Consider the following 21956-nt stretch of genomic DNA (forward strand, 5'->3'; position numbering starts at 1 on the left):
AGGCTCAAAGTGGATTTAGGAACACAAAAGTGGGCGTTGATAGTTTGCAGAGGACATTCCTTCCCGTCAAAGGAACCCCATCTAGCTTCACCAAGTAACTTCTGCTTTGTCCACATGAAGAGATAAGAATAATGACAGTGGAGCCCTGAAGAAACCTCTTCTCTGCTGTTGCTGAAATTCGTGTGGTAAAACAAGGAATTTGTGATCTCCTGTCTCACCCTGCCCAACTGAAATTTCCTCTGTAACATTGTTTCCATCAGATCCCAATCAAGGGATCTGCACATGATGACACCCCATTCTAGTGAGGGGAGAAGGCACACCTTGCAGAATTCTCCCTGGTAGATGACTCCTAAAGGTACAGGAGCCTCTTCATGGTCTAGACCTGGCAATCACACAACCCAAGGCCCCTGGGTCTCCAAATCTTTCTTACCTCCCCACTTCCTTCCTGCCAATATACAGTCCCTCTAGTCCTTAAGCCCTACATCAAGTTTTGCCTCTGTACTTTGCACCTCCTTTTTCAACTCCATGCTACCAATGGCTTTGCCTCAGGTATCTGCCCTGCAGCCCACTCTGTTCTGTAATGCTTACTCCAGCTATCCTGACACTTAGGGAGCAATTGAATGCATGTTTAAACAGAAAAAAGGCTTACAACTCTCAGCATTTATCAGCCATGCTTGAGTTATAGGGCTTTTTCTGTCTAAAGATGCATAGGATTGCACTCTTTGTCATCATGCTGTTCAACCCCTCTGCCCCCCACATTCCCCACCTTATCATACCTCAGTGAACAGCATACATCCCCTCCTTTCTTTAAGAGTTTTTCACTTTCTCACAGATTTCTCCTTTCAGTTCCTTGAACTAATTTGTCTGCCTTTCTTTCCAGTAACTGCTCCCTCCACAATGTGCCCTTCCCTCAGGTTTCTGATCCACAGTCCTATGACTACTCTGCACTCTTCCTTGGTGCACTCCATGCCTGGGTTTCTTATGCCTTGATTCCTCATTTTCTCGGAACTCCTTCCACCCAGCATCCCTTCCACAGTTCTTTCTGTCCCTGGGGCCTGGGATTCTCGGCCAAGCAAATTCTTGCTTCCCTCAGAGCAGCTTGCTTTTTTGCAATCATTCTGTAGCTCACAGTTTCATTCCTTCAGCCACCGTAATGCCTATGAACGTTCCATGATGTCTGATATACAGATGAGAATGCATTTTCTTCATCAATTAGTTCCAAGATATGGGGCCAGGATTTACAGGTCAGAGGGTGTGATACCCCTGGGCTGGCTTGTTCTGAGCGGGAGTTAGGGTACATAGGGGCAGAACGAAGAGCCAGTGTGGTGTAGTGGCTATAGTGTCAGACTGGGAGTCAGGAGATCCAGGTTCTAGTCCCCGCTCAGCCATGGAAGCTCACCGGGTGGCTTTGCACCAGTCACACACTCTCAGCCCAACCTACCTCACAGGGTTGTTGTTGTGAGGATAAAATGGAGAAGAGGAGGATTATGTATGCTGCCTTCGGCTCCTTAAGGAGGAGAAAAGGTGGGATATAAATGTAATAAATAGAGGAAAGAAAAATGTTGAGCTGGGGGGAGGGGTGTAAAGGGATTCAAGGTAAAGTAAACAGAGACAGGGCAAGGCTGGCTCCAGGATTTGGGAGGTAAAAAGGCTTGGTGAACTCCCATCCTCCTCCTCCCTCTTTGCTCCTCCAAGGGCCCAATCCTCCCTGCCCAGAGGGAGAGGGAGGATGACCAAAGACTGTGGCTGCTGCTTCTTGCAACTGCCTCCACCACTTGCTCATATAAACAAGCAACTGAGCAGGCGGCAAGGAGCAAGTGCCAGTGCCACCATCTCTGCTCTCTTTGAGTTGTGTCCCAGAAGGGACTGGGTGCAATAAGCCCAATCCTCCCTGTTGCACTGCTCAGAAAGAGGAGGGTACCATACGCTGCCAGACGCCACCTAGCAATGGAGGTGGCTGTAAGGAGCAGACCCATCTTCTGCGGCAATGGCTGCTCCTGCGCACCTTGACTTCCCTATCCATTCCCTTTGGGAAGCACTGCTGGGCCCAATCCCCATTGCCACCCACTGCAGGCTAGAGAGCAGAGGCAGCTGCTCTTCTGAACTGCCACTTGCTTCCCTGCTGCCAGTCAGGGTCAGGCTAGATGGACCAATGGCTTGACTCAGTTTAAGGCAGCTTTCTATGTCCAATGTCCCTCCCACTAGCAGTGATGGCTGCTGCTCCTCAGAGGCAGGTAGTCATAGTCAGGGATTGGCACTGGGGCCTCAGCAGCCGTCCAGTGGTGCTAGCTACTGCTGCTGACCCTTGGACAGCTTTTTACGAATGCACTGGCAGCACCAGAAAATATTGGGGAACAGAGCAGGGGCAAAGAGCATCTCACGTGGTGCCAACTTTATCCCACGTTAGATTTCTGAAAGGCATTATTAGAAGGGTTAGTGAGGGAAGGAAACTATTTGCGGGCGGGGGGAGGCTCTGCCCCTGCCCTCAACGCTGCTTAGGGGGCCGGCTGGGTTGGGGCGCACAAAACAGGAATGGAAGGAAGTTGCTTCTTTAGTAGGGGAAAGGGCTGTGAACCTCATCGCCCGCCCATCAGCAACTTCTTCCCATGTTCAGCTTCTTCCCATGTGCATCATCATCAGCTACTCGCGTGCTGCGCACCACGCCCATCTGCAACACACAGCCCCACCGCTGGACCAGGCTCTCGGTGGACGATAAGGAGGGAGGGCGAGCCCCCGCATTCGGATTGGCTCCTCTCGCGATGACGTCACAGACCACACCTCCAATCACTTCTCGCGTCTGTTCCCTATGGCCTCCCTCTCCCTCCAATCGGAGGCCGCCCTCTCTTTCTCGGCGTCTGAAGTCATCGGAATAACCAGAAGCTTACTAAGCAGACGACGAACTACTTGCCCCGCCCACACCAGTCAGCTGCTTCGCGTGCCTGCGCGCGCGCGCGCGCTCTCTAGCTCGCCCCGCCCAACCAACCAGAGCGCGAGAACTCCCGGCTTGTTGTCGTCCGTTTGCTTCCCCTTCCCCTCACGAGTCCTCCCCCCTCCCCCCACCCCAGTGAGGGCGCGCGAGCGCCGCTCAAAGCGGGAGGAAGAAAGTTACTCAGGGAAACAGGGGGCGGGGCCTGTCGCGCGGTGGTGGGCGGGGAAGGAGCTGCCTGGCAGCCCGAGGCGCAGCCTGGTCGCCCGCCGGTCGGTCGGAGCCGCGGTAGGGATGGGGAGAAGCGGCTGGCGTGGCGGCGGTAGCAGCAGCGTCGGGCCGGAGGTGAGTCCCGCTCGGGGAGAGCAGGAAATGGGGCATACGGAGGTGGCCGGCCGGCTGACCGTGTGTTTCCAGGGCGGTTAATTGGCGCCGCTCTTGAAGGGGGGAGAGGCAGGAGCGGGCGGAGGGATAGAGGGGCGCCGGCCAGGAGGCACCGACTTGGGGAGTGGGAGGAGGCGTACAGCGCCTGGCGCTTCAGAAAGCGGGGCGGCGGAGAGCGGCGACCCCGGGGGAGGGAGGGGGGGCCTCCTTGCGCCTGCCCGTGAGCACACCCTTCGGCCGGGAACTTCCTGGCGCGGAAAGTTTCTGCTTGGGGCGGCAGGTGCCTGAGGCGAAAGCCTTCGCGGGCGAGGGCGAGCCAGAGCGCGACCCGCAGGTGCCCGCGGCTGCCCAGCTGCTCGGCGACGCAGCCCGAATGAATGCGTGTGTGCATGTTTGTGTGTGAACGATGGTGGCCAAGCCTCTGTGAGAAACCCTAGACACGCACGCCTCCCCGTTCTCACGCGATTCCTCGGGCCCTTCGCGCTTTTGGAGGGGGCCCTTACTGGCAAGGGTGTCAAAAGGGAAGGAGGCGTGTGAAGAGACCTTGCTTTCTCCCCCCAGGCCCCCCTTCCCGGGAGTATGCTCGTCTCCCTCCTGGTTGCTGAGCCCTTCAGCAGCTTTTATAACTCTTCCTCCTTGTTTACTTTTCACGCTTTCTCCTCCGCCAGTCCCTGCTCCGTCTCAGTTTATTGGCTGTTGAAATGGCTCGGCAAATGACTACTCCCCCCCCCCCCAATCTCTTGTTCAATAATCTGGAGCTTTCCTTAAGTGTCGGCATGCTGCCTCGTGGTTCTCATCACACTATACCACCGGATTCCCGTTTTTCCCGACCCTCCTCCTCCCAAAAGCCCTATCCCTAATTAACTATTTCAGATTTAAAAGGAGGAAGGCAGGGAATGGGATCTGAATACCAGTTCAGATGAGGAATGGTCCAGGTTTGAGAGATCTGCAGGTGGTTATTGCAGTGATGGGGTTAGTATCCTATTCTGTCTGTACTTACATTAGATAGATTTTGCAAAGGTTAAAAGATCCAGATTAATGAGGTTTTCTGTCTAAAGGCTCTACACTATATCCAGTGGTTGATTTGCTGTTCTTGTGTGTATGTTGGGGGGGGGGGGGTGTCAGTAGATGCATAGTGCTATTTTACTTTTCTATTTTCTCTGTGTTTGGCATTCTTACATCAAAAGGTACTACCATGAGGTGTATTATACTTTTATTAAAAAAGTAAAATAAATGTGATTTGTATAAAGACTATTTGGAATACACTACCTATCAGTATTCATATTTATGTACCTGCAATTAACAAAACTTGGATTTGTGTATGCTCCTACCTTCATGAATAAGTGTTAGTAACTACTTCTGTAAATTTTAAACTATGAAGTTAATTTTTAACCTGGATGTCACCATGCATGTTCAGGGGAAGTGTATAAGACCCATTTTAAACATTCTTTGAAAACAGGAAATGTTAGTGCAGGTGTGTGTGTATGTTGGGTCAGATTTCCAGTGCTTGAAATGTTAGGGTTATAACATAGCATAAGATGCAGGGTCAAGATAGAAATTCTAAAAATGCTCGAGTAACTTAAAAATTACAAATGTATTACATGGAGTCTAGGAGGTAATACAAACATAATCTTGATTGAAGTAGATGTCTCATTATTTTAGATCTGAAATGCTCTGTAAACATGTTCACTGAAGTGTTTGCTTCCTGATATATTTAGCAAAAATGCATATGTTGTGTCTGCAGAGTGCATTGTCTTGGATAGAAGTGCTTAATTTTCAAAGTAAAAAGGGGTTGTTCAGTGCAGGAGGTGAAGTACCTGATTGACAACTTAGTTAAGGAAACAGTGTTTTAAATTTACAGGCTAGTTATCTGTGGCTTGTTCCTAATTTTTTAAAACAAAGGGGTGACTTAATTATTAGCAGTTTTACTTTATTTAAAATTATTTTCTTGATTGAGCAGTAAAATGGACACTGCATGTTGTGAAATAATTTTCAGAGGTCAAACTCTCATATTATTGTGAACCATGGAGGAAAGTTTGGTTATATAGCAGTATGTGCTGAACAAATAAATACTTGCATTAACCCGTTCATTTCCTCAGATTGATGTGGGCAATGGTATGAACCTCTAAAAGGCTAGGTTGGTGATTTGAAAATAAATTCACCAAAATGTTGGTGGTATGTTATGTGAGATAGTGGACAGAGGATAAACACTGATTTATATCCCAAAACCATGCTATTCTGCACCTGCTGAAAGCCACCCCTGAGGCTTAGGGACCCTTGCTAATAGCATGCAGTGTAGCACAGGTAGTTGCAGCTGGGGCAGGAGAATCAGCAGAAATCAGGGAGGTCCTCCTCCCAGTGATCAGAAATACTAGGGGTATTCTGGATCTAAGCCATTATATTTTAGCTATACTTGTTTTGGTACAATTCCTTTTTTGGAACTTATTTTACAAAATAAATCTGCTGTGTTTGCTTTTTTCCATTTCACATTTCATCCTGAGCCTTTTTGGGGGACAGTTTGAGCAGAAATGGGATTGCATGTGTGTGTTGCTTTCTATTTAATACTTATTTAAGGTAATTTTAAAACAATATCTGGCATGAAGGCTTTTTCAGATATGAGTCTAAGAATGCTTGTTACAGTCCAATCCTAAAATTTTATTTGGAAGTATTCAGTAGGATGACTTCTTTGTAACCATACTTAGGATTGCAGCATGATCCTATGCGTACTTACTTGGAAATAAGCTCATTGAGTTCAATGCTGTTTTCTCCTGTGAAATTTAATATTCAGTGTGTCTATTCTGTTTATGCAAAAATAAAATGGAAAAGCCATTTTAAATCAAATACTCTGATCATTATAGCTTATCAAATAATTGTCACTTTTGAAAACACCCATGAGTAATAAATATATCAGAGCAATTGTCTAAAGTGAAAATAGTTCATACTTTGTAGTGAATGAAGCAGGTCGAATAATTTGCCAGTAATACTCCCTTTCTCCATAAACCTGGAAGCATTTCAATATTAGATACACAAACGCTGGATTCAGTCAGTGTTTCAGGTAATCTTTCAACTACTTGGCAATGTAAGAATGGGAAATTCTCTAGCCTTAGTTACTAGGGATGTTCAGAACCTTCCCATTTATTTGTATAGATATTTCGACCTTCCTAAAGATTGGCATCATATGGTTGGAACAAATAGTTACAAAACTTGGTATGTGACTTTTACACCAAAAGGATTTTTGTGTCTCCTGAATCAATATTGCACATCACTGGTTATTGTATGTACAGTAATGCATCATTTTCTGTTTGAAAGCACAGACAGTGTTACTGATTCAGTTGTGCAATATTTTCAGTTTTGATTTTCTGCCTTTTATGGATTTGCAAAAATTATTTGCAATTTTCTGTTTAATCGGAATATTTATCTATAGGAGTGAATATGCATTTTCACCTCAGGAGCAGAAAACCGTGGATATTTCTAGCATCCCTAATAGTTACCAAAATATTTCATACTAAATGTAATGTTATATTTAGTAATTTGAACATGTTAAATAAATTTGTAGTTAACATTACTTTCATTATCTAACCTACTTAAGAAGCTAGCTGTTCTTAAGACTGAAGAGAAAAGGTAAACAGAGAAAGAACATGGATTTATTTTTAATGGTAGGAATATTTAGTGGCTTCAAACTGTTTAGTTTCATTTAAAGGTTTAGTATTTCTTGGTGGGCAAGAATAATCCAGATCCCTAAATACGTAGAACTATGTTTCTATGAAGACTTCGGACTGTTTCCAGCCCTTCATATTCTATAGAAAGATTATTATTGGCATCTTGAACGTAAATGTAACATTCAACGGATGTTAACGGATGTTCAGTGTAACATCGATTACATGGATGTTTTTTAAATTAAAGTGTGTTAAGATTATACCACTATAAGGCCATGCCTCTAGTAGGTTGTGATCTTCATAATTTCTGCATTTACAAATGGTATACCTTTCTTTGGTATACCCTACCCATATAAATTTGTCAGAGCTGAAATGTGAGTATTTACTCTGTTTTGCTTTTTAAATATATTGCTGTGAGGAGCCATAAGCCAAGTAACTTAACTGATCAATTACTCTCATTGCTTGAAAGATGGATGCACCAGCACTTGTTTAGCTCAGTCACACAAAATTTTTATTTATTTATTACTCTTATATCCCACTTTTCTTCCATTGTGGAACTCAGGGAGGCTACATGTGGTTCCCAGGTAGTCTCCCCTCCAAGCACTGACCAGACCCAAACCTGCTTAGCTTCAGCAAGATGGCTGCCCCATGTGCCTTCAATTTGCAACACTCAAATATGAGTAACCTTTTTTTAATAATGCCAGTGTATCAGTTTTCACTCATAAATGGGGAGATTTATGTCTGCAAAATCTAAATACAGAAGATGTCACAATGCAGAAGGTATCAGTACTCTACACCTATAGACTAGCTAAAATAATATTTACCCAAGATGATAGAATATCTAAAATATTAAAAAAAATATTTACTAAAGCTGCCATTAATGATCAATAAAGGACCTTCTGTTTGTAGAGGAATAAAGTGCTTGGTGAACAGAGGTAATTCATGGGCATTACATTTTAAATTAAGAGAGATTGGAGGAGATAGGCAAAATGGCATTTCAAACTAAAAAAGGGGCAGTAAATGATGTGATTCTATTTCAGCTTTGTTGAAATGGAAGTTGTTGCATAAGATGGTGACCAGATTTGTTTTTTCAATGTTAGTTTTAACTGGAAGAGGCAAGTCAGTTGCGGTCTCATGTTGTGAGCTGTCTTTATTGTAATGGAGTAGAGGTAGTGGTGGCTGATATAGCAGAGAAGTTGTCAGGAACTCTGTTTAATCAGCAGGTGTTAGATGGCCTGTTGCCATTAGCTAAGAACATAAGAAGACCCGTACTGCATCAGATCAAGGATCTGTCTCCTCAGGCATCCTGTTTTCCAAAGTGGTCAGCCAGGTGTTTCCCGGAAACCCACAAATAGGGCATAAAGGCTGTAGCCTTTCCCCATTGTTTGCCCCCAACAACTAGTATTCAGAGATGTGTAGCCTTTGAACATGGATGTTCTATTTAGTTATCATGGCTAAGAACTGTTGATAAACCAATCCTCTGTGAATTTGGCTAATTCATTGACTTTTGTTACATCTTATGGCAAGAAATTCCATGTTTATGCATCGTTGTTTACCTGGACTTCCAAAAGGCTTTTGACAAAGTCCCTCACCATACACTCCTGAGCAAACTTAGCAGTCATGGAAGAAGAAGACAGGTCCTCTTATGGATCAGTAACTGGTTAAAGAACAGAAAGCAGAGACTAGGAATAAATGGCAAATTCTCCCAATGGCAGGAAGTAAATAGTGGGGTCCCACAGGGACCTGTATTAGGACCAGTGCTTTCCACCATGCTCATAAATGATCTGGAATTAGGAGTGAGCAGTGGAGTGGCCAAGTTTGCAAGTGACACCAAATTATTTAGGGTGGTTAAAACCGAAAGGGATTGTGAAGAGCTCCAAAAGGATCTCTCCAAACTGGGAGAATGGGCATTGAAATGGCAAATGTGGTTCAATGTAAGCAAGTGTAAAGTGATACACACTGGGGCAAAAAAATTCCAACTTCAAGTATAGCTTGATGGGATCTGAGCTAGTGGTGACTGACCAGGAAAGAGATCTTGGGGTTGTGGTGGACATCTCAATGAAGGTGTCAACCCAGCTGTGGCTGCTGTAAAAAGCAAACAAACTCCATGTTAGGCATAATTAGAAAAGGAATTGAGAATAAAACTGCCAACATCATACTGCCCCTACACAAATCTATGGTGCGACCACACTTGGAATACTGTGTACAGTTCTGGTTACTACACCTAAAAAAAGATATTGTAGTGCTGGAAAAAGTGCAGAAAAGGGCAACTCAGATGATCAAGGGGCTAGAGCATCTCCCTTATGAGAGAAGATTACAACAGCTGGGATTGTTTAGCTTGGAAGAAAGGCATGAGAGGTCTACAAAATATGCATGGTGTAGAGAATCTGGATAGGGGGATGTTTTGCTCCCACTCTCAAATTAATAGAACCAAGGGTCATCCTATGAAGTTGATGGGAGATTCAGGACAGATAAAAGGAAGTACTTCCTCACACAACACGTAGTTAAACTATGGAATTTGCTACCACAGGATGTAGTGATGGCTACCAATTTGGATGTCTTTAAAAGGGGGCTGAACAAATTCCTGGAGGAAAAGGCTATCAGTGGCTGCTAGTCTTGATGGCTGTGTGCTGCCTCCAGTACCAGAGGCAGTGAGCCTATGTACACCAGTTGATGGGGAACATGGGTGGGAGGGTGCTGTTGCGCTCATGCCCTGCTTGTGGGTTCCTGGTCAACAGCTGCTTGGCCAGAGTATGAACAGAATGCTGGACTAGATGGACTCTTGGTCTGATCCAGCATGGCTCTTCTTATGTTCTTAAGTACCACTTCCCTTTGATTATCCTGAATTTACTGCCAGTCAAATGCCCAAGTGCTTGTGTGAGACAAGGAGAAATACTTTTCACTTTTTATTTATTTTATTTGTTAGGTTTTTATACCACCCAAGTGGCAAATGCCCTTGAGGCAGTTTACAGTCTTAAACCCAACAACAACAAAACAACAAACCAAGCAAAATATACAGCAATAAAAGTGTCAGAGTAATACAATATTAAACATTAAAAACATTAAACATATTTAGCCTTAAAGAGCCAGTAGTAAACTTAAATAATCAGAATAACTGATTAAAGATGAAATGCTTGTTTAACAATGGAGGTCTTAACCTGATGTCTATATGAAGATGCCAGGCAGATCTCCCTGGGCAGGGCATTCCACAGTTGGGGAACTATTACATGTAAGGCTGTTTCCTTAGTAGCCACATATTTGCACCGTTGTGAATAGTGGCATCCTGAGAAGAGCCTCCAGAGACTAACTTAGGCATCGAGCAGGAACACATGGGAGAAGGGGTTCCTTCAGGTAGACTGGTCTGTTTAGGGCTTTAAAGGTCAGCACCAACACTTTTTATCAGGCCTGGAAACTGACTGGCCTCACTGGAGGTAATATGTTCAAAACGGCTAGTCCCAGTAAGCAGCCTCACTGCTCTATTCTGCACTAGCTGAAGTTTCTGGACCATCTTCAGAGGTAGTCCCACATATACCGCATTGCAGTAATCCAGGCCAGGAGGTTACCAGTACATGGATAACTGTAGCCAGCCTATCTCTGTCTTGGCAGAGCCGTAGCTGGTGTATCAGCCAAAGTAGATAAAGGGCACTTTGTGCCACTGAGGCCACTTGGGACTCAAGTGATAAAGCTGGATCTATGAGCACTCCCAGACTATGAACTTGCTCTTTCTGAGGGGTGCAACCCCATTTAGAGCTGGTTGAATGCTACTTAACTGGACAGATGAACCACCTACTAATAGCAATACTGTTCCAGCAATACTCAATCTTGTCTGGATTGAGTCTCAGTTTATTGGCCCTCATCGAGCCCCTTACCCAATCCAAGCACTGGTTCAGATAGTCAGTGTCTCACCTGTATTTGATGAAAAGGAGAAGTAGAGTTGGGTGTCATCCACATATTGATAACAGTTCACTCCATCTTTCTGGACAATTTTTCCCATTGGTTTCATGTAGATGTTAAAAAGCATGGAGAACAAAATATAGAGCCCTGAGATATGCCACAATGGAGTCTCCACAAGGCAGAACTATAGTCCCCCAGCACCACCTTCTGGAACTGGCTGTCCAAGTAAGAGCAGGAACCACTGTAAAACAGTGTCTCCAACTCCCAATTCAGTCTCCCCAGAAAGATACCATGGTCGATGGTATCAAAAGCCACTGAGTGGTCTAGGAGAACCAACAGAGAGACACTCCCTCTGTTTTTCTCCAAAGGGCGACCAAGTCAGTCTCTACCCTAAAACCAGGCCTAAAACACAATTGAAATGGGTCCAGATAATCAGTATCATCCAGAAGGGCCTGAGGTTGGCCAGCAAGCACTCCCTCAATCACCTTGCCCAAAAATGGAAGATTGGTTTCTGGTCTAAAATTACTAACATCCTCTGGAGTTAACCCTAGCTTCTTCAAGAGAGGCCAAAACACCATCTCTTTCAAAGAGATTGGTAGTCTTTCACTGGTAGTTTTTTCTACACTCTTCTGAATTTTAACCATCTCAATCATGTTTCCTCTTAGTCATCCCTTTTCTAAATTAAAAAAGGTCCCAAACACATTATCCTTTCCTTTTAGGGGAGGTGCTCCAGTTGCTTGATCATTTTAGTTGCCTTTTCCAACACTGATACCCTCATTTGAGAGGGGAGTTCCAAAAATGTACACAATATTGCAAATGCTTCTTCATTAAGGTACTGGCTGTCTTATTTTCAGTCCTTCTACTAATAATGCTTAACTTGGAATTTTCCATGTTTTCGCTACTGCTGTGTACACTCAGTTGATGTTTTCATGTAGCTATTCACCATGATCCATAGCTAGAAATTTGAATGCTTCCACACATAAGATTGGGTTATCAGAGAGGTTTTGTAAAAAACTTAGAATCTAGAACAATCTTAATGTAATAATCTTTGCACTAGTTTAACAGCATCCTGTTTACATGTACATGCTCCAAATATTTAATTCTTATATAATGATGGTGTCACTGGAATTACTTTCTGAAGTATGTACACATGCAGAAACTTAAATTGTGAATGGATTATACACAGTTTTTCTAGTAAGGGGATCCCAAAATTCTGTTGATGTTGTTTGTGGGATAAAAGCAGAGAAGTCGTGTGGATACCATATCTGACCTTTTTCCCACCATAATGTCCTCCTATGAGTGCTAAACATTACGTAAAAATTGTCCTGAAATTATCCTTCACAGTTGAGATCAGCCCAGGGTCAGTTTCATAATATTTTATTCCCCTCAGGTTAGAAAGAGCTGGATAAAATTTAAATGCAACAAAAAATGACCCAAATTGAGCCAGTAAGGTTTTCTATACACAAGCAAATGCTACTGAGGCTGTAATTCTCTCAGACCTGACTACAGAGAGAATTACTGGAAAAGCAGAGGAATTACTAAATCTCTTGATCAGGTCTCTAACCACAGAAATTTACTACCCAATCCTGAGTGTATTCACTTCAAAATTCCACTGAGCTCAATGGGACTTGGGTTTTGTTTTGTTTTTGGAAGGATGCTTAGAATTGCAGTTTTTTGCATACACAGTACAGGAACAACTTTAAATAAATAATAAAAGTAGGTCTGTGAGCCAATAATTTAATGGATTCTTTGTGGGAGTTAATTCAACTCTCTCTCTCTCTCTCTCGATGCGCATCATTTGGTTATAAAGAGTAGAGCGCCACAGTACATTATTCAGTTTGAAACAAGGATTTCAGTGTTACAATCTTTAATGGTAGGAGGATCATGCTACTTTTATAAGAGTTGGTGTATATGCAGTAAGTGAAGTATGCTGATTTATATTAAGTCATGTTGAACTAGACAAAGGACATAGCAAAAAGGTATTAATGCTTGAACAAAACGTTCTAGAGCAGTGGTCTCCAAACTTTTTTGATCACACACGCCTATCAATAGCAAATTTTGAGCACACACCTGTAATATATGTATATTTATTTATAAATGATACACATGTACTACTGTGCTAATATATTATATACATTGCAAAACATACACAAAAAATAGACATTAAAAAGGATGAGATAAATATGAAACAAAGTATTTTTAACATTTATTTTTAAAAACCCTTTTTGCTCTCACTAAAAAATATTATTAATATTTTTTGTGAGAGCAATATGATTGAATATGCTTCATTATTTTTGGAAACCTTGGTTTAACACTTTGTGATACAGTGATTCGAAGGTCTGGTTCTAAGTTCAGGGTTTTTTGATACTTGGTTTTAATGGCTATCATAGCTGAAAAAGACACCTCACAAAAATATTTCAGTCCAAATTGAATTGAATCCAAGTGCATCTTCAGCTGTGCGTACTAAATCATACTCATTTTTCAATCCCATCCACCAATTATGAAAAGGTTTTTGTTGAAATTCATCTAGTAAATTTCCATCTTCCCTGATGTCAGTTGTTCTTGCAAACTCATTGGAAGGTGTTGCGTTTTTATATTTTTAACAAATGAGTTCAAAACCCACTGAAATGCTTCATTTGGAAAAGTTTTAAACAGGTTAGAAAATTCCATTTCTAAGTTTTTAAAGTGTGCAGATATGAGAGTTTTATAGGTCACAAGCTTACATTGTTTTCGGCAACTAAATCACATACTGATGGAAACATTTCCAAACATCCATTTTCAAAAGCTCTCTCCATAGCATGAGTTTCTTTTGAAAAATAGCTACTTTCTTACTCATTGTTAAAACGTCACCTTTACCTTGAAGGGACGGATTAAGTATATATAGTTTTTCAAAAATACGTGCGAGGTAGCATACTGCTGACAGCCACTTGTCATCACAGAAAAGGTCAGCAAATTTGGAACAAATTTACTCTCTTTCAGCAGGATGGCACCTGCTCCAGTGCTGCGGCTGAGTAAGCAACTGCACCTTCCTCTGCCATGCCTGGCAGAGACTGGTGCAGTTGCTCTCAGTGGGCATTTCAGAGGCAGGATAGGACTGGAGCTGAGAGAGAAATGCCATGGAGCTTCTGTCTCAGCTCCGGTGTCATCCTGCTGGCTCCACCGTCGCCATCATTGCACACAGTGGCAGCTGGTTGGGGCAGTAGGAGGCTGCTTGACTATCAGGCAGCTTGCACACCCCAATTGATCATCGTGCATGCACCCCACTTTGAAGACCACTGTTGTAGAGCATGTAAAACTTTGTTATTTCTACTTTTAACTGACATTCAGTTTAAAACTTTGGTCCTAATTGGATATCTTTGTTGGTCATACAAATGAATCTCATGCTCCCTAGTTTCTTCCCATTCTTTTGCTTCAGAACTAAGTGCCCATTCAGTATAGGCCTTAGAAATAGATTAAAATAAGTGAAACTCTGTAAACACTGTTTATGTAATATAGTTTGGATCCACTTCCCCTATTCACAATAATCCCACACAATACTTTCTGCTTTTCATAGTATAAAAATACTATAAATAAATAACTCATAGATTTGGAAACTGAGTAGGGACTCCTGAAACAGGTGCTATCTACAAATGGGGTGATAAACTGGTGGGAGCTGTTTCAGTCAGCTCTAAATTACAGACCACTCCTATACTTGCAAACTTCACACAGTCCTAACGGTTGATCAGCATTTCTATAGTCCTACCTCCCTTCCCATCAACAGCATACAGTTTCTAGGTCTTCTTCACTGATGATCTGATACACAATACGTATAACACGTCAGTTGAGCTAGAAAGGACTTACTTCAACTGAAGCCAGAGCTCTTGGAGTCAAAAGCTTTGGAGATTTCGAACACTGTTGCTGAAATTTAGTTCTGATTTTATTCCTTTTTTGAAATTATCTCATTTTATCAGTTTTTAAATGGACATGTCCTATGCTGTTGTAGGATAAGGGTGAAGAGACTGAGCTCCAAATTAGGAAGTCCTCAATTTTTAATCTCGCCCTCTGCCATTATCGCAGCGGCTTTAAACAAGCTACTCTCAGCCTCCCATCTGCATGCAGGTGTTAATAGTAACCTAATAAGGGATTTTTGTGAGGATTGCACCGTAAATATGTTATTCGACAGTAAGTCCAGCTACTTTCAATGAGGCTTACTCCCTAGTAAGAGTGTTTCAAATTGCAGCCTTAAAGTGCTTTGAACAATCAAGTATTGTGATGCTAAGTTACTACTAATAGAAGATACCATAGCATTAATATTTATTAATATTTATATTTAAGATAGCATTAATATTTACCACATTCATACCCCAAAAGTAAAACTGAAGCTGAATCCTGGCAAGACAGAAGCCCTGTGGGTGAGTGGTTCCTGAGTTTGGGAAATAGGTTCATTGCCTGTTCTGGATGGGGTTGCGCTCCCCTTGAAATATCAGGTTCGTAGTCTGGGATACTCCTACATCCATCACTGTTGCTGGAGGCCCAAGTGGCTGCAGTAGCTTGGAGTGCCTTTTACCAGCATTGGCTGGTTTGCCAGCTACAGCCTCTCCTGAACATGGATAGCTTGACCATGGTGGTACAGGCATTAGTAACCTCAAGACTGGATTACTGCAATGCACTGTATGTGGGGTGGCCCTTAAGACTGGTCTGGAAGCTGGAGCTAGTGCAGAATGCAGTAGCTTGGCTGTTATCAGGAGTGGCTTCTTTTCAACGTGCATCTCCTTTGCTGAGGGAACTGCACTGGCTGCCTATTCACCACCAGGCCAGGTTTAAGGTTTTAGTACTAGTGAACAAAGCCCTAAACAACTTGGGACCAGGATAACTGGGAGAGTGCCTTCTCCCTTACCAACCTGCCTGGTCGCTGAGGTGTTCTTGGTTGTTCCACATGGACTTATGGCCTGATTGGAGTCCACCACGAAAAGAGCCTTCAGTGTGGTGGCCCCCTTCCGATGGAATTCCCTGCCTTTGGAGGTCAGACAGGTGCCAATGTTGCGTTGCTTTCAGTGCCTCCTGAAAACATTGCTATTTCAGGAAGCCTTCCTTGAGTGACTGCCACGGTTTATTAAACTTGGTTTTATCAGAATTTTGTTTATGTTTCTTTTCTTTTTTTAAAAAAATCTACATTATTTTAACATGGTGTTTTTACTTTTTATTCTGTTTGCTGTTTACTGCTCCTAGGTCTTTGTATGTGGAATGGTATACAAATACTGTAAATAAAGAATAAATAAATAAATAAATAAAAAGTTGTCCAAAGACAGAACCTTCTGAACTTAACTTCAGAAAGGGATATATAGATATTGGGGTGTTTTTTTTTAATTATTGGGATATGTCATTTGAGGACAGTCTGCTTTTGGTGGCATTCTTGGATCTTTCGTGTGTGAGTTGGCAGTTATAGATCAGATATTCATGACTGCTTAATACAGCTTTTCAAATCATGGCCTGGAAAAGTTGCAGATTTTCAAATGCCAGGAATATTTGCAATGTGGCATGTGTCATTTTGCCATAATTGTACATAAACTGTAAGTAGACTGTGTTTAAATATGATGTGTGTTAATATTGCATTGAGAGTTGTCAAGAGGGAAACATAATTAATGTAGGCATACAGTTAAATGGTAAATGTTGCCCGCAGTTTCTGTTCATTCCTGTAGAAAGCATAGGACAAATTCATTTCTGGAATTTTAATAAGTCATTGCCATACATTGGGCATAGTTCATACCTTTGTGTTAATACCGTTATGTCTTACTTGGATGTGTTCTGCTAGATCCCAATCTGTATCAGTATTTGGAGTCAAACAGTAAAAATGTTCAGATCTTTTAAGATGTTGGCTTGGTGTACTTGCTGACATCTCTGAAATTACTTGTTTTCTGAGAACATGCAGTGTTTGTTTCTAGACCACCCATGACACCTGCAAATGAAGGAAGGCTACTTTCATATTTGATTTCTCTAATCATGTTTGAATATAATTGCAGAAACATCTTCAACAATCACACATAAGGAAACACTTTCAGACTCTTGTTTGAATCTGAGTCCAGAAGCACAAAGAATGTGCAGTTCAGAATGCATGGGGTGGGGAGGTAACAATATATAATATACATGGCAGATTAAATGTTTGAAAATGTAATGATGTACTGTTTTATCAAGTTGCAGTCCATTCATCTGATGTTGTGGTTTTTTCAGTTTCATCTTGAAATGTGCATAGGTCTTTATCTGGAGCATTACATTCAGTACAGATACCTGCAGACTTGGCAGAGGGACAGAAATAACAAATTGCTACAGGAACTTCAGTTTAAGTTGTATTAATTTCACATTACACAGGTACAAACAGTTACGTGAAACCTGAGTGGAAAATACTTTAAACATTCAAAATTTTAGTTCAAAGTAACTAAAGTCTTTGTTCTCAACAGTCATTCCACTATTACTTTTTATTTTCACTTCTGAATTTACTCGTTGCCTGTATACCCTTTTGATTGAAAATGGTAGATCTAAAATGATAGTTAAATGAACAGTAGTGAACAACAGTCAGAATATCACTAGCAATTTGTTCAGAAGCTCAGAAATATTGCCTACAAGAAATTGAAGCTGTACCTGCATATCGCTCCTCACCTGGTGATTAATTTCACCTCCCGGTTTTCTGTCCTGTATTCCAAAATGCAAAACAATACAACTTTCATGAGAATGAGGCATTTGCTACTCACATCTAGAGCACATGAAACAGAACATCTTAACAACAAATGTTTACCTCCTCTCTAAGCACAGGAGGGCACTGCCTCCTTTCAACCCATAAATTGTCTGGGGAAAATTCCAGCACCTTGGCTAAAACTCTAGTTGCTGATCTTTAATGCTAACACTTCTAATTTACTCTCTAAAACTGGGGCACTAACAGCAGGAAATGTATGTATTGCAAAGAGATATGGGGGACAAGAGACTATGCATTAAATGTTCTTTAGTAAGTTTCTCTGAAAGCTAGATATATGGGCTCAAGGAGCCTTATGTTAAACTATCAATATCTAAATTTAGGATTCGACCAAAGCTAAATGGCTTGAATCCTAAGATAAATTTAAGGAAATTCACAGAAGGAGAGTTTCCTGTCCCCCCCTGCACCCAATCCAGCATTATTCTGGAGGGCTTCTAGGTCTCCAGAGAAGCTTTTTGGAGATTGCAGGGGGACCAGGGATAGGGAGACTTTCCTTCCATTACTCTTTGGAGGGTCCCAGGTGTAAGCTGAAGTTATCTCAGTACCTGGTAGAACTTAATTTGAATGTCTGCAGCCCCTTTCCACTTTTCGTCTTAAGACTGGAAAAAGAAAAAGCAGATTCTATGGCTTTAACATCAGCCATCTCCCCCCCCCCTTTTTTTTCTGCTTTGTTTACTATCTTGCCTATTGAAGAGGTCTGAAAAACTTCAAGCTTATACAGTATTTTGTTGGCCTCAAGGGTCACAAGGTGTTATGCTAATAGGGATTTTAACATTTTTATTTGGGAATTTTTCTTTTTGCCAACATCATTACTTTTTCTCCCTTAAGTTACCTTAGGATCCAGGCTGTTATCTCTCCCCCCCCCCCCACACACACACACCCAATTAGCTCACAGACTTTCACTTAATAGTACAACTCTAATTCTTGGAGAGTGATTTAAAATTCTTTTTATACATCATTACTCTTTCCATCTGACGAAAGTTAGTAACATGGTGAAAGGCACTAAATGAGCCCATAATATTTGAATCTATATTTCTTAGTGCCAAAATGTACTGCATTTACTAGATCATTATCTTTTGACAACTGCTGTGTGTGGGTGTTTTAACACATGAATTAAACCTACTTTGAGCCCCTTTTCTGCTATATATGTCAATATATCATATTGTTGCTTGTGTGGAAAATAAAGTTAAGGAGAGTAATTTGTATTATGAATTAAACGTTTTGGCCAGGGCAGCTTATATTTTATTGATAATAAAACAAGATTCTTACCACAGTTCTACACTAATAAAGTATGTTGGATGGAGAGATGCAGAATGTGTTTTTGTACCATTTTTGTAAATTCCATGATGTATTAAACTTCTAGAGAGACACGCTGGAAATATGCATGCAGTGTGGCTGTTACTAATTCCCATATATGCTATCAAGAGAAATCTGCATTAAAGAGTAATTCAGTTCAGTGGAATGAAGCATTCAGTACAGTTAGTGTAAAACATGTACGAACGTGGTAAATGTCAGCCATGGCTGGCCAGCTCTGTTCTATATTGTGGTTGTGTTTGACTGTAGTGAAATGTGAGACGATGTTTTTGGAATTACCACTTGGTAGATGCAGTATACTACAGTTCCATAGGCTAATGTTGTCAAAATACATGTATTGTCAGAAGAGCAAGTGACAGTGCGTATTGCATTGTTTGAATGCTCCTCTGCCTGAATCCTGGGATCACATTCCAAATGTTGAATTGATCTTAGAAAATTAAATTCTTAATAGACTTCCACCCTCTCTCCTTTTCACTCCTGGATCTTCAGGAATAAGAATCTGCAGGCCAAATTAAAGAATTGGGCTGAAAGCTATGAGGGTTGTATCCAGTGTTAATCCTGCTTGGAGTAGACCCATTGAAATGAATGGAACTTAAGTTAAACTGATGTTGGATATAACCCATTGGATACAATCCTGTGTGCCCATTGTATGTTTTGTCTTCCCTATATTCAGCTTTGTACTTTGTCTCTCTAGTTAATACTATCATAACTTTGGAACTATTTTCCCTTTCCTCCCTCACAGATTTTGAAAGAAGAAAGATATGAAGTATACATGGTGGAGCTACATTTGCAAACCAAAAGAAGAATGTGATTTATTCCTAAACTAAAAAGGAAGAGTCAGCATGAAAGAAACTGAACATAATACTAGCTAAGAACTCCTGTTTTTGTAATAAACAGCTGTCATACTATTTACAAATCCTCTTCAAAAGAGTGATTTGCACTACTCAACTAAAAGGTGAAGTGAAATGCTATGAAGATTGTCAAAGTATTTTTATGGCTTTTTAGTGTATTTTAACTTAATTTATTCACTAGAGCCTCTGCGGTTTTCATGCTCTGTTTTGTCTTCAAGATTTTAAAAACTTTTTCATAAATAGAATAAAGCTGAAGCAATATTGGCTTAGCACAATCTGAGGAGTCGGAAGTCTGTTTGAACACAATGTCAGAAACGTTTTAAAGGCAGTTGTCAGAACTTATTTGCCTTGCTCCACTCAGAATCCTTAAAGCTTATTTCATAAATATAATTTGTTTCCTAAACAATGGCGTGGGTAAAATTCCTGAGGAAACCTGGAGGAAACCTTGGAAAAGTTTATCAACCTGGAAGTGTGATGTCTTTGGCTCCTACCAAGGGCTTGTTAAATGAACCAGGACAAAACAGTTGTTTTCTTAATAGTGCTGTACAGGTAAGAAAGGAAGATGCTGAAAATCCTTACATTTAATGCAAAAGTTATAACTGTTAACAGTATATGTACTGAAGACTATTTTAATGCTATTTACATTAATCTAGGTTCCTGCTAAAAGTATGCTGAGGTTTTCCCAATGAATAGTTTTAATTACGTGTATATCCTTTGTAATGGAAAAACCAGTAAAGGGAGGCAGAGAAAAGATAGACTTTATGACAAATATACAAATGTACAAAAAGTCACCTCAAAGTGTATCTAATCTAAACAAATAAACATAATATAAATATATAAATAGTCCTGCTGGATCAGACCAAAGATCTAGTGAGTCCAGGACCTTGTTTCACACAGTGCTTTTCAGAAGCCCCCAAGCAGAGCATTTGTATTAAACACATACTATTAAAATGATATTAATCTATAAGGAATAAATACAAAATTCATACAAATGTAATTTCATATGGATAGTGAAATCCTTTTGATGAGTAAAATGCGGACTCCCAGGCTTCTCCCCGAACCACAGTTGAATCAAAGTCAATACTGCTCAATCTATCATGATGAGCTGAGCTTCTATCTTCCAAAAAATTTCACAGCTGATAAATGTTCTTAGCTTGTTTAGAGTAAGCATGATTGTAGAATACCATTCAAAGTTCCGAAGTCTTGTAAGGGAGGCGGGGGGGGACATAACATAAGGTTAGTTCAAATGTATGTGTGTTCAAAAGTTTCTAATCACGAGTTCATCAAACTGGAAAAGTATTAAAATCCTTTATACTTTGTATAAATGCCAGGGAACTATCTGCAATCCCAGATTCCATTTATTAAATGCAAGCAGGTCCAGTGCCCCCTCTTTTGGGGCAAACTGGTCCCAGAAGATGAGGGCAGGTGAATCGGCAGTGGTGACAACGGCAAGGGGCTGGCCCATCTTCAGGCCTCTTACTCAAAGCCCCCCCCCCCCAAAATCTGGAGCTGACAGTGAATGCAAGCCTACTATAAAACTTTTAATGTATTTCTTTATTTCATGTCTATAATGTTCTGAGAGAAAACAAGCTGTTTCTAGGAATCATGTATATATTAATTAATCTGAAAAACCATTCTCAGATATATCAACCTGAGATTATGTCAGTTATACATAATACATTATGAGATTATGTCAGTTATACATTTATTTATAGACCTGTATGTGCAGGTCTATAAATAAAAGTAAACCCACTGTTGCTTCAGAGTGGAGGCAGGAAGAAAGTTACCCACACTTTATCCAGAATCCACAGGCTGGATCTCCCCACCCCCCCACCCCCAGGTCAGTGGGTATTGCTGCTTTCGTGCTGCTAATGGGGCTAAAGCCTTCTCCACCTCCTGGCAACCCAAAAGCAGCTGGCTAATGGCAGTGTGAACGCAGCAATGCCAGTTGGGGTGGGTGGAGGAGGCTTCAGCTTCCCCAGCAGCAGTGTGCATGCACGCACAGGTGTGGTCTCAAAGCCCACTGCTGACATCCGGTTTGCAATCCAAAAAGGGGTACACTGCTTTATACTATACATTTTGAAAGGGACCATAACAGTAAAAGAGTCAGGACTAAATACTTGCAAAGCCTTGGAACTAATCCTGTAACCATAGAATCATAGAATAGTAGGGTTGGAAGGGGCCTATAAGAACATAGAGTCCAACCC

The 21956-nt window shown here is 41.4% G+C and overlaps 1 protein-coding gene across 2 annotated transcripts in view; it reads left to right on the plus strand.

The window, feature by feature from the left end:
• The first annotated feature begins 3128 nt into the window (after window positions 1-3128).
• The window catches only part of USP53 (ubiquitin specific peptidase 53), a 52527-nt gene continuing 33699 nt past the window's right edge, over window positions 3129-21956 (plus strand). Inside the window, exons 1-2 of one of the 2 annotated variants that reach the window (XM_084855914.1) lie at window positions 3129-3271; window positions 19641-20298. In XM_084855914.1, coding sequence (XP_084712040.1) covers window positions 20155-20298 — 144 coding nt within the window. In that variant the 5' untranslated portion in view covers window positions 3129-3271; window positions 19641-20154. The remainder of the gene's footprint in view (window positions 3272-19640; window positions 20299-21956) is intronic. The other variant, XM_084855915.1, reaches the window with a different exon arrangement.

The sequence above is a fragment of the Heloderma suspectum genome, chromosome 5 (genome assembly GCF_057233095.1).
Source record: "Heloderma suspectum isolate Gila_16-S chromosome 5, 16-S_ref, whole genome shotgun sequence".
NCBI classification, from domain to species: Eukaryota; Metazoa; Chordata; class Lepidosauria; order Squamata; family Helodermatidae; genus Heloderma; species Heloderma suspectum.